At 48.1% G+C, this 12,336-nt stretch overlaps 1 protein-coding gene across 2 annotated transcripts; it reads left to right on the forward strand.

Moving 5' to 3' along the window:
• Positions 1-175: 175 nt before the first annotated feature.
• Positions 176-12,018, forward strand: NUP85 (nucleoporin 85). Of its 2 annotated transcripts, XM_034067597.1 has the most exons (19): positions 176-237; positions 309-402; positions 469-631; positions 1,013-1,083; positions 1,528-1,571; positions 2,323-2,392; positions 3,323-3,444; positions 3,752-3,886; positions 4,419-4,541; positions 4,877-5,008; positions 5,408-5,514; positions 5,820-5,903; positions 6,600-6,665; positions 7,119-7,270; positions 7,354-7,471; positions 8,819-8,919; positions 10,489-10,640; positions 11,236-11,322; positions 11,835-11,933. In XM_034067597.1, exons 1-19 carry the CDS (start codon positions 205-207, stop codon positions 11,931-11,933), a joined length of 1,953 nt encoding a protein of 650 aa, XP_033923488.1. In that variant the 5' UTR covers positions 176-204. The 2 variants fall into 2 exon arrangements, with proteins under 2 accessions (XP_033923488.1, XP_033923487.1); XM_034067596.1 differs by having other exon boundaries at positions 205-237; positions 309-631; positions 11,835-12,018.
• Positions 12,019-12,336: the final 318 nt, after the last annotated feature.

The following is a 12,336-nucleotide window of genomic DNA, read 5'->3' on the forward strand; positions in this document are numbered from 1 at the left end:
CCCAGCGGCGCTTCCGGGGCTGACCTACGGGCGCCTGCCCCGAGCCGGCGCACCCCCGGCGGGCCCCTTGGCCCGGCTGGGGCCTCACCCGGGCGGGCAGCGCCGCGAGGAAGGGGCGGAGCGCGGCGGGGCTGAGGGGCGGTGCAGGCAGCGGCGCGGGCAGCCGGGGCGGGGCCTTGTCGGGAGCGCGGCGCGGCGGGCGCGATGGAGGAGCCGGACGTGGAGCCGGCGGTGACGGTGCGGGCCGGGGGGCGCCGGGCGGTGCGGGGCCGTGCGGGCGCCTCTGACGAGCCCCTGTCCCCTCGCAGGTGGTGCCGGGCGCGGACCCGGCCGCAGGACAGCTCTGCTTCGCCTGGGGCCCCACGGAGGTGCTGGTGTGCGAGACACGCTTCGGCCGCACAGGTGGGTCTCGGCCGGGCCGGCCTGGATCGGGCGCCTCGGGCCCGGCGCTGAGCGCGTGTGTTGCAGGTAGGGAGGAGGGAGGAGCGAGCGCCTCCCGAGTGTTCGTTTTCCGCAAGGATGAGGACATCTACATCGACGCCCTGCGGAAACTCTTCAATGAATCGCACGGGATCTTCCTCGGGCTGCAGCGGAGCGAGGAGAAGCTGGCGGGGAAGTCGAGGAAAGCGCAGTGAGTGGATGGGGAGCGGGAGGACGGGAAATACCCGCTTTCCCTGCGCCTTCTCCAGCCAGGAAAGTGCCTGGGACTTCGAAATGCCTTTGGTAAGGCAGATGCAATGGATCGGTCTGCTCCGAGCTGCTGTGATCAGCTGCAGTGCAGAAACAATGACTGCTATGGGGTAAAAAAAGCCCAAAGTAAAAAACCAAGTAACTGTGCTATGTTCCCAGCATATAGCGACCACTGCACACAGCCTCACTGATCCCCACTGATTCACCCAGGTAGTGGGAGTGTCTGCTGCTGCAGAGGAACTTGCAAAGCTCTAGTTGTCAACAGGCATGAGACTAAAACTCAAACAGCACTTTCTAACCGAAGCCTTTCTGTGTTTGGCAGTTTGGTTCAAGTGAGTAAAAACTACCGGTCGGTGATCCGAGCCTGCATGGAGGACATGCACCAGGCAGCTAGTAAGTTTGTTCTCTTACAGCAATAAAAGGAAATGCAATTTGGGATTATAAAGTAGCATTTCAATTGTGAGTTATCACAACTACTGTAAAATGAAATCTCCATCCAGGAGATTTCCAACTTTGTAAATCTGGTTAGAGATTTTTTTTTCTACCACATTTTAACAGATTTTCTGGGGATTTGCAGTCTTTTTGTATTCCTGTGGGAAACAGAGTCCAAATTAACAGCTGGCTCCCTTGAAAAAGTGGGAGATTTTACTCTTCTATCCATTCCCTGTTGCCATACCCAGATTTGCAGAGGATTTATAAAGCAAAGGTTTCTATAAAAGTTAGTAGTCAGGTCTGTGCTTGATGAGTGATCACGTATTGTTGTCTTTATCTGTGAGCCCAGAAAGGGCTGTGAAAGGTAAATCTGTCACACTTTGACTTTCCTTGTTCCTCCCTCAGTTTCAGCCCGGGATCCTGCCCTGCAAAACCAATACAGCACCCAGGTAATGTCATGTAGTCACACTAGAGCATTAATCCTGGCTATTATATCCATCAAGGAGGCCAACACTGGCAGTAAGGCATTTTAGATTCAACTCTGGCTTAGTATGTTGGATGCAGTTTGTGACCAAGTGTAGTTAGCCCCTTTATTTCTAGAACAACAGAAAAAAAGAGCCCAACATCTCAATTCACTTCCATTTCTTGAGCACATATCCAGTGTTATAGGGGTGATGTTTTCCTGTCTCTTAAAGCCAGCTGTGAGCCAATACTTGGCTGTCTGAAACTTTACCTTTCAAATATGCAAGTTGCAATAAGCTTCATGGTGAGCTCTAGATGTTCACTATGAGTGTATAGGAAGAGCAGTGCTTACAGTAGCTTTGTCCCGGTAACTGCAGTGATGTTGCTTCAGTGGCCTTTCTTTGCTGTTTGTATTACATCTTAGGAGTGCAAAAAGGCTGAAAATAAGCCTGTGTACTACTTTACTGCTACTACTGTAATACTCAGTCTTGCCCACTGGTGACAGATCATCACTGCAGTTCAGTACACAAACAGTAGCTCCTAAGCTGAATCTGTGTAGCCAAGTTGTGGCCTGTTGCTGCCTTTTGATATGTAGCTCTGAAATGTCAATATGACATTTGTCTGTAAAAACTGAGCTTACCTGACTGCTACAGACAGCAGATGCCTTTGTGTTATTATTCCCAACAACTGGAATAATGACTGGATCTGACACATGGCTCTGCTTTTTTCGTTCTACAGGTTCCCATCCTGTCTGCAATGGAGCTGATCTGGAACCTGTGTGAGATTCTGTTTGTTGAAGCAGCTGCAGGTGAGCAGTGAACTATTTCACATTAAGACTGAAGGGCTTTTGGTTTGCATATTTATTTGTTTAAAATATATATAGCATCTATTGTGTCATATTTTAATATGTTTTAGAGACATGACACGTGTCAGTAAGCCTTTTAATACCTCTTCTGCCTCAGTAAATCGCCTTCTTCATATTGAGTTATATCAAGCTATTAGATTTGACTCCTACCTTTTCCCCTTGTGGAGTGCCCTGTAATGTAAATTCTCTTTTTGACAGGTAGGGAAAAAGAGGGATATCAAAAGTTGTTGCCAGTTTATTTGACTTTAAAGCAGAAACATATCTTTAAGCATCTAATATGTTGATGTCAACTAACATTTACTCTGCTGCACCTCCTTTAACTTCAGATGCTGTTTCTGAAGTCAGTTTTACACTGGCATTTGAAAGTAGTAAATATTAAGGAAATGGAATTCTGCAAATACTCTACTTGCACAGTCCCAGACGTCAGAAGAGAGATTCACACATTGTAGGTTACTTAATGTGAAGAAAAGGTAACCAGCAAGTGCCAGATTTCTTCCTTATGTTCAGTTAAGAATAATAAATTGATGCTAAATTAAACAGGAACATTCTGTGTGTCCTTTGGCATTGCAAGATTTATGATCTGAATCACTCACCTTTTATTTCTTGATGTTTCTGGTCAGGGTTTTCTCCTGGGCTGTGTTGCTGTTCTAATTTGCTGCCTGGAATTCTCTCAGCAGCCTGGTGCTCCCACAGCCTCAGTGCTTGCACAGGCTGGCTGCCAAGGAGCTCTGAGCCTTTGTAATTTGACTGTGGCAGGTAGAAATCCAACCAGTAAACCTCAGGTAGTGATTGTCAAGCCACTATGGTTAGAAGCAAGTAAGATAGTGGCTTGAGAACAGACACTTGGGAACTAACAATCTTCTCTGCACAAAGCTGGCCCCCTTCTGCTTCGTCTCCTCGACTGGGTGCGACTTCATGTCTGTGATGTGGACAACATGGTCCGTGAAGTTCTGAGCAGTGAAGATCCATCAAAACACGAGCTCTTCTGGAATGTGGTGAGTACAGTCTGACCCAGCCTGTGTGCTTTACCTTCCTCTTCCCTACTCAACACTAGATGACCTCTAAAAGCTGATTCCTAGGATGCTGCTGTCTGCCTCCATGGCTTTTAAGATGAAGCCATTCTGAAGATCGTTCCCATCCTCATCCTTTCATTTTCATCCTCCACAGAGGTCAAGACACTGTGTACTTGAATTAGCGGGGCCTAGAGTTTGAGCATTTAACTCCACAAGTGAACTCTGACACTCTCCTGGGTGTTCTCCAGCCTCTCCCAGTGTGGTGCTCACAGACGGTTTCTTTTTGCAGGTGGATGCCTTTGTGCTGCAAGGCCGAATGGATGAAGCACGGCACTTGCTCTCCAAGGAAGCCAGTGCCAATCCCATGTCAATGAACATGTACAGAATCCTGGATGACTTGATGGAGAAGATGCCTGTGCCCAGTGTATGTATAAAGAGGATTGTTATCATGCTGTTCCATTGGGAAAAGAGAACTGCTCTGATGTGGCTCCTGTTACAGTACAGTATGTTCACCACTAAAACATCTCAGTCTTAATCCTTTACTGTAATATTTGTGTTCTTGAATTGCCCTAAAGACCCAACTGTCCCAAGAGAAGCTTGGTAGGTGATAAACCAACATAGAAAAATCATTTTGCGGCAGAATCCATTATCCAGGTGTCTGAAACATCCTGGTGAGAGCTATTCCCTTGTACAGAATATTCTCTGAGGGCTTTTCCAGCAGTTTCCCTCTATTGCAGTGATTTCCTTGTCGAGAGAAAACCTGCAGCTGCATTGCAGTAACCTCTCACAGGCTCCCCTTTGCCTTATTCAGATGGGTAAAGTAAGACACTGCAAATATAACTGTAGGACAATGTAAAAATGGATTTGGCTTTTTATCACAACTGATTGAGTTCAGCCCTAAGCATCTGCTGTGATTTGACTTGGTGTTTATTTTATGTATCTTCTCCTCTGTTTAGCTTAACAACATGCAGACCCTGACCGAGATGGAGCTGAAATGGCAGCACTGGCATGAAGAATGTCAGCGGTATCTACAGAATGGAACTTTTGCTTCCAGTTCCCATATGGAATCCATCTGCAAGGTGAGTTTTTGCTGGGAACGAGAGAAACTGGACAAGTATCAGATCAGGCTGTGTGTAGATAACTTGAATATGCAGGATGATCTGTTCATTAAATCGGGAGCTCTCAGGCCAGTCTGTGTTCTTTGTTTTGCAGCAGCTTTCGCAGGACTGGGCAGATCATTCCTGCCCAAGGCCGTGGGGCTGATGAGGAAACTGGGCTCTGAGAAGGATCTTTGTCATTGTTATGTCATTTTGATTAAAACTTTGCAAACTGGGAGAAATGCTTCTAAAGAGCTCCAGTGCAGCTGTGTGCATTGCTGATTTGGAGGAGCACTCCTGTGTCTCTTTCCTGATAGATCCTGCTGGGAGATGAGGATGCCATACTGGAGAAGAAGGAACTCATGACCACTTGGTACCACTTCCTGGTTACCCGACTCCTGTATTCCCACCCAACGGTGAAGCCGATGGAGCTGCGGTTTTATGCACAGGCATGAAATAGAATTACTTGGATATTCTCCTGTTTCACACACGCACACATGGGTTACTGACTTAAAGAAAACTTTGGGAGGGTTGATACCATACAGCTGCATACCTGTAAAGTGTTCCCTAGAATCTGAAGTGGGTCAGGAGACTCATACAGTGGACAAATAGTTGTTGAAGACCCCCTCTCTTAAGTGGTTGCTCTCACCAGTCTTGTTCCTGCAAATGGCTTTCAGTTTCCTTATGCTAAAATAAGGGGAAAGATCTTATTTTTGTTAGTGTGTTCAGTCTCTGACCTGTTATTCCCCATAAAATAACCAAAACAAGACTATACACCCAACCAAATATCTTCCTTGTACCATCTTGCAACTTCGGCATTTATCATGTCTTGTAATTTCATTCCACAGTCTAGCATGGACCTGTTCCTGGGTAGAGAATGCAGCCCCGAGCCTCTAGACACGATTCTAATGGCAGCCTTTGCATTTGAGATTCATGAAGTGATCAAGGAATGCAGGTGGATCTTTAAGGTTTTTAATTCTCTGGTTCTACAGTATTGCTACTATGTGCATTTACTGCAGTGGGATTTGGGGTAGAGGATATGGGTACAGCCACCTCATCATCCTTTCCAAGGATTTAGCCAAAGTACAATGAAGCCCGCAGCAATTACAAGTATTCCATTAGGTCTGGGACACTGCAGCCAGACATCAGACTGGATACATACAGCCTCTGTACTGGGAAGAAATGCCTGTGGAAAACATGACACATTCCTTGGCAGTGGTAGGCTGACTTTTTCCTTTCTTCTCCTTGTTTCAAATACAGCATTGCCCTGAGCAACTGGTGGTTTGTGGCTCATCTGACTGACCTGCTGGACCACTGTAAGCTCCTGCAGTCTCACAATCTGTAGTAAGTATTGCTTTGCATGGATTATTCAGACACCCAGCAGCAGAGATGACTGAAGCAGCATGTGGATGTTGGTTGAAAAGAAGCATCTTGGGCCTGTACAGAAGATGGAGAATAAAGGTGCTGCATGTCGTCCACAGCAGGGGGTTAGAACTAGAGGATCTTAAGGTCTTTTCCAACTCTTCACCATTCTATGGTTCTCTGTGCCTCTGAAGTTACAGGCAGCGCAGATGCCCTGAGAAGCAGAAGCAGTTGCTGCCCTGATGAATGTGATGTGCTGTTCAGCAGTGCCTCAGTACAGTGTTAGCATTCTTAAATATCATTTTATCCGAAATACAATCAAGGGCCCAAATACTTGTGGATTATTTGGAATGGTGAGACAGGAACCTAAAAAGAATCTCAGTATTACATCCTGGGCAGATGGAAGTTTGAGCAATGGGATTTTGCTGTCTGAATTCCCTTGAGGCTTCAGTTTCTTAAAGCACTTTTCTTTCAGTTATATTTGCTCGGTGCTGTAGCTATGTGCCAGGTCTCCCCAAGGAGAAAGCTGACCTGCAGCTTAGGCCCAAGGAACAAAGATTAAGATGGCCCACGAGAAAACATGATACTTCAATTGAAACACTTGTGAAAGCAAGTCAGCAGGTTTTTTTCCAGTGAGGTGCAAATAATGACTCCAGTTTCTTGCCTCTCTTCCCCCAGTTTTGGTTCAAACATGCGTGAATTCCTCCTGCTGGAATATGCCTCAGGACTCTTCTCCCATCACAGGTACCAACCTCTATTTTTGCTCAGACAATACACTGACACAGAGGCAGCCAACACAAATAACTCCATATTAATGAAACAAAAAGGCAAAACTTACAGAGCCACTGTTTGGATCCCAGCAGAGGTGTCCGTAAGGGATCATGCAACATGAGCATGTTTTCTCTCCTGAATGGAAGACAAAAGCTATTTGTTAGAACCTGTGGAGCGTGTTGACCTGGGCAGAATCCTCCTGTCCTGGGGCTTTCCTGGTACAGAACAACTTGTACCAAAGCACTTGGGAGCTGCAGGTGTTCCACAGTTGTATTTGCTAGAAAGTAGAACCCATTTTAGGTTTGAATACTGACTGACTTACTGTTATTAATGCAGATCCAGGTTCTCCTTGTGGCTTTACTGTTGTGCTTATTTAAGGTGTACATGATCAGAGTACCTGATGGTGGGTCCTTTCCCTTCTCTCAGCCTATGGCAGCTGGGGGTCAGTTACTTTGACTACTGCCCTGAGTATGGCAGAGCATATTTGGAACTTCACATTGAACGGATACCCCTCAACACAGAACAGAAGGCTCTCAAAGTGCTGAGGATCTGCGAGCGGAGGCAGATGCAGGAACAAGGTGATTGATTTGTAAATCGCACTGGTTTGTAGGGATAAGTGAAGTCACTGGAACCAACTCTTTCTCCTGTGTTTCCTCCTCAGTCCGTAGCATCTGTAAGATCATGGCCATGAAGGCGCTGAGGAATAACCGCCTGGGCTCTGCGCTGTCCTGGAGCATCAGAGCTAAAGATTCAGCTTTTGCTACACTCATCTCAGACCGGTGGGTGTGAGCAGCAGCTCCCAGAGGGATGCTGCCAGAGCAGGTGGTGGGGAGAGGGCTGTCAGCCACTGCAGTGGAGCAGAGCAGGTCCTGCTGCAGGCAGATGGGACAATGGCTTTCCCTCAGAGCAAGTACCTGCCTCTGGACTAGCAAATGACATCCCCGAGTACTCTCATCTGCACCCCCTGCCTGGTTCTTTTCTACACTGTTTTGCTTCCTACAGTCTAGAGATGAAACAGATTGGCTTTATCCAACAGGCCAAGCCTCTTAGGCCTTGCTTTGGTAAACATCTGTTTGGGCAATATCTCTTATCTCATGAACTGCCCTTTCTCTTGCTTTGATAGGGCTGTTTGATGAACTGTACAGTGAACCAGGGAACTGGTTTGGGTGGAGGATGAGCCCCTTCTGGGCTTTATATTCAGCAGGTTATTCTTAACCAGTCCAGTTCAGCAGGAAACCTCCACACAAGTCAATGGGAATCACTCAAGTCACCATTTCTGCAAAGAATCTCAACCCCCTTTAACAGATGGACCAGAGAGCAAAGTTCTGTTGTGCTCCTGGTTTTGCGTAAGCTCACCACAACATCTGACCTTGGAGGGGGGGAATGTTATAAACCTGAAGAAGATGCTGATAAGGCCTGGGCAGAAGCTCTGTCAACTCTCTAAGCTTTTCACTCCCTCACAATCCATGTAATGTATTTGTTTTGCTCATTGGAAATGTGCAGGCACCAACCTCTGCATGGTTTGAGTCCAATACTGAAATTACACCTGGGGTAGGTGGCCAGGCAACACTGTCCTCAGCAGTGGAAACAGGGAGTAAGAGATCTGCTGGGTTGGGGGTTTAGTTTGGGGTTGTTTCGTTTGTTCTTCCAGGGAGTGGGAATGGGTCTGTTTCTTTCAACAGAAGGTGAAAGGAAACCATCCCAGGAAGCAGCTCTGCAAAAAGCAGCATCATGAAGGCTGCAGCAAAGCAGATGAGAAGCTTTTAGAATTGTTTTGTTCCTGCTGCTTATCAGCGGTTTTACACAGCAGAAAAACGGTTTTTTGTTGTGATCTGGGAGTGTTATTTATGCACCCGCCAGCCTCAGCTTCCTGTGCTCCGTGCTTCACTCACTCCTTTCAAAGAGCAGATCTCAACTCCCACAAAACCCAGAATAAATCGAGTGGCCAATTTATTCATTGGCCACTTCCAGGAAATGTTTTGATGCCTTTTGAAACCCTCACAAGGGGCTGATTGAGATGGAGCTCAGTACAGTGAAGTGTTCTGGGAAGGGATTAGGAGTTACAAAGCTAAAGTGGATGATGTTCCTCCCTCTAAGCTTTTGTTGTGTTTTATACTCTTCCCCAGCTTCCTTAAGGATTACTGTGAACGGGGAAGCTTCTCTGACTTGGACCTCATCGATAACCTGGGACCATCCATGCTGCTCAGTGACCGACTGACGTTTCTTGGTGAGACATGCACAGTTTTCATTCTGGGCTGTTACTTGGAACACAGGTAACTCCACAGGATCACTTGGATTTGGCTCTTCCTCCATCTGGCTACATCCTGGTTTAGTGATGAGGGGAAAAGCAAATGGCTGAAGGTGATGGGGGATGCAGGCTGATTGCTACCAGGAGACTGCTCTTACAGCTGTGCTCACAGCAGCATCTGTCCTGCACTGCTTTGAGCAGGACAGTCTTTTTCATGCCAGTATCACTACCTAGAGAGCCTCTGAAACACCAACAGATGCAGTCTGGAAGACCTGAGGGGGCTTCCATGGCAGAGAAATGAGTGGTTTAAGTGATCTTGACAATGTGATGATGTTACTGACTTCAGAAAGTTCTCCAGACTCTCAAACTCTCTTGGTTCCATGTGCCAAGGTCAAGCTCATTCAAACTTAAGATGTCTCCTCACCTTTTGCTGTGGCAGTTGTGCCCAGTAACAGCGGTTTTGGGCTGTGGTGACCTGGCTGCAGCTGCTCTGGGCCTCTGACTGACAGGCCAAAAGGCACCTTTCTCTGGGCATTAGGGAGCAAAATCACTGGGGCTAAAACCTAACCAGAGTTTGCACTAGCTGTTGGCAGCTGGGCTGATGCCTTCTGGCTGACGACAGCACGGCAGTGAGGGTGATCCTGAATTTGATCTGTTCCTGTTTGGTCCAAGCTTGCAAAACTGGAACTGTATTTCCCTCCTTTAAACCTGATCCTAAATGAAGCCTAGAAGCTGACTGTGACTTAGCAAATCGGTCACATCCCTGTGTGCCCAGTGTCACCCAGTGGCCCTGGCATCAGCCCCGAAGATTCACAGCTTAATCGTGAAGCTGGGCTTAGAAACTGTGGTTGAGAGAAATCCCCTTTCTGCTGTTGAAAAACATCCTGAAAGGCCTGAAAATATTCCTGCTGGGAGTTTTTAGGAACATCAGGTGTTCTTTTGCTGGACAGCTTTCACATGTCTCGAGCTTGAAGCGTTAGTTGAAGGGATCTGAGTGGGAATCACTGCTGTAGTGTGTGGATACAAACAAAGCCACAGAACCTCACTTTCATCCTCAGGCAGTTCTCATCTACTGATCTAACTGATCTTAGTACTGATCTAACTGATCTTAGTACTGATCTAACTAATTCTTAGCAAAACCAGAACTTTCCACATTAACAAGGATCTCAGTTTCATTGAACTGCTCAGGAAGACAGTGCAGGCATTCAGACCTCCCCATTTCTGTGGTATCAAAGGGAACAGTTACCCCCTGCTTCTCCCCTCCTGTTCCTGGTTTCTGCAGATGACACCAGTGTCTCTGAGCCACTTGTGCAGTTGCCCAATGAACACCCAGCACCAGACAGCACCAGTGAGTGACCAGGATGGTTCCATCCGTGAATACTACCAGCACAGTCACAGGCTTTTGGCTGCCTTTTCAGCCAGCCTCTGTGTCAACAACATTCCCCTTCTCTCTGACCCAGCTGCTTTGGAGTCTCAATTGGGGGTGGTTCTGCCTCTGGGTCTGACAGACACTGACACCTTTTCCCCCTCCCCAACACCCATGTGCAGCCAAGTACCGGGAATTCCACCGGCTCTACGGGGAGGAGCAGTTCTCCGAGGCTGCCAGGCTGCTGTTGATGCTGTTGACATCTCACATCGCTCCCTGCTTCTTCTGGATGACCCTGCTGACAGACGCCCTTCCCCTGCTGGAGCAGAAAGAGGTGAGCAGCTGGGCACACACAGCAACACCCCCCCCCCCATGGCTCTTTCCTTCCCTCCTGACAGGGGGATCTCAAAGTGGTGACCCCCTTTCTCCCCATAGCCCAGCCTGGAGGTGCACCTCCAGTGCAAAAGAGCTCTTCCAGAACTGCAGATCACCCAGGGGTGCCATCAGTGGGAGCACACAGGAGCCAGGACAGGACAAACCACTCTTAACCTGATTCCCTGCCTTTAGAAAGCAGCAGTGGGAGCTGCTGGAGTACGCAGCACATCCAGCTGCTCTTGGTACTTGGCTTGAAGGTTGTTCTGGTGCTTCCTTCTCCTATACCTCATTAACAAGAAAATGACACTTGAACAGTTGCAGGCCCATGGCTGGGTAAAGCCCAGAGTACCCGCTCTCACCTCAAAGCTGACCCTGCTTTGTGCAGGAGGTGGCACTAGAGACCTCCCAAAGTCACTTCCAGCCTGAATTATCCTGGTTTAAAAGGTCAGGATGGATCCAAGGGAGGGTGGGAGCTTTCTCTTGCTCTCAGCTGAGTTCTGTTGGGTGATGTCCTCAAACTCCATCCCTTTCAGTAAATGCTTCCATTCCCACAGGTCATATTTTCAACAGAGCAGACCTACGGGTTGATGCGGTGCCTGGAAGACCTGACAGCAGGGAAGTTGGATAAGCAGAAATTCCAGGTACCTCCTGCTCTGAGGACAACTGGATAATGATGAGTGGGGAGGACCAGGGTCACACAGCATTCACATTCCTGTGCGAGGGTAGAAGGGGGGGGAGCCCAAGTTAAGGCCAGTCAAATGGGATTTCCATAGCCACAAACCCAGTGCTGGAGCACTTCTACTCCTCCCTGTTCTGCTGGAGCTGGACTGGGATCCTTTTCCAAGGTAAGTGCGTGCACAGGACATTGGCAATGCAAAGTGAAGGTGCTGCCACCCAAGAGCTCGAGCTGTGGAAGGTTCCAGGCGCAGCACAGGAAGCATTTGCTGCACATGCAGCTGCCATGAAAAGGCTTTGTAGTGCTGCCTGTGTGATCTAGAAAGTAGGAAATGCAGCTCTTCCTCTTCTGAGGAGTTCCCTTTAACAGGCAGATACTCACATGCTCACTCTCTGAATGTCCACCAAGACCCATGCAGAGCCCATCCCCGGCTCACTGCTGTTTGCAGCAGCCTAACCCCAGCTCTGCTCCCTTCAGGATGACGTTGAGACAATGAAAGTGGAAATGCTGAGACTTGCTCTTGCACGGAACCTTGCCCGAGCCATCATCAAGGAAGGCACGCTGGAAGCATCCTGAAGTTAGAGTGCTCGTACTCTCATTCTGTGGTTCACCGTACATAAACCCAAGTGTTTGTCTAAGAATAAATGCCTTGTTTTGCATATTGCTGAGATTTGCTCTTGGCTGCCATAGACAAAGCTTCCAAGAAGGAGCTGCATGAAAGGCTGAGGGTGTTTGTTCCAGCTGCCAACCCACCCCACTGAAGTCAACCCCATCACCAAAGGCAGTGTTACTTTGGCTTTTCTGGCTGCTTTGCTCCAGTACCCAGAGCTGACACCAAGCCCACCTTTTAAGACAAGGGTGGGTTAAGAAACAGCAACTTCTCCATTTCCCCTTAGTTCGGATGGCCTTGAGACAATGGGTTGAGTTTTAGGCTCCCTGCAAGCAGCACCGACCGCAGCAGCGCTCACTAGTAAGGGTG

Source organism: Melopsittacus undulatus, chromosome 11 (assembly GCF_012275295.1).
Source record: "Melopsittacus undulatus isolate bMelUnd1 chromosome 11, bMelUnd1.mat.Z, whole genome shotgun sequence".
NCBI classification, from domain to species: domain Eukaryota; kingdom Metazoa; phylum Chordata; class Aves; order Psittaciformes; family Psittaculidae; genus Melopsittacus; species Melopsittacus undulatus.

Bases quoted from the DNA above. Each gene is read 5' to 3' on its own strand.
- NUP85 (XM_034067596.1), top strand. From the start codon at position 205: ATGGAGGAGCCGGACGTGGAGCCGGCGGTGACG. The intron at 1,084-1,527 runs GTAAGTTTGTTC...TTCCTCCCTCAG, and splicing joins GGACATGCACCAGGCAGCTA to TTTCAGCCCGGGATCCTGCC. The intron at 3,887-4,418 runs GTATGTATAAAG...TCCTCTGTTTAG, and splicing joins AGAAGATGCCTGTGCCCAGT to CTTAACAACATGCAGACCCT.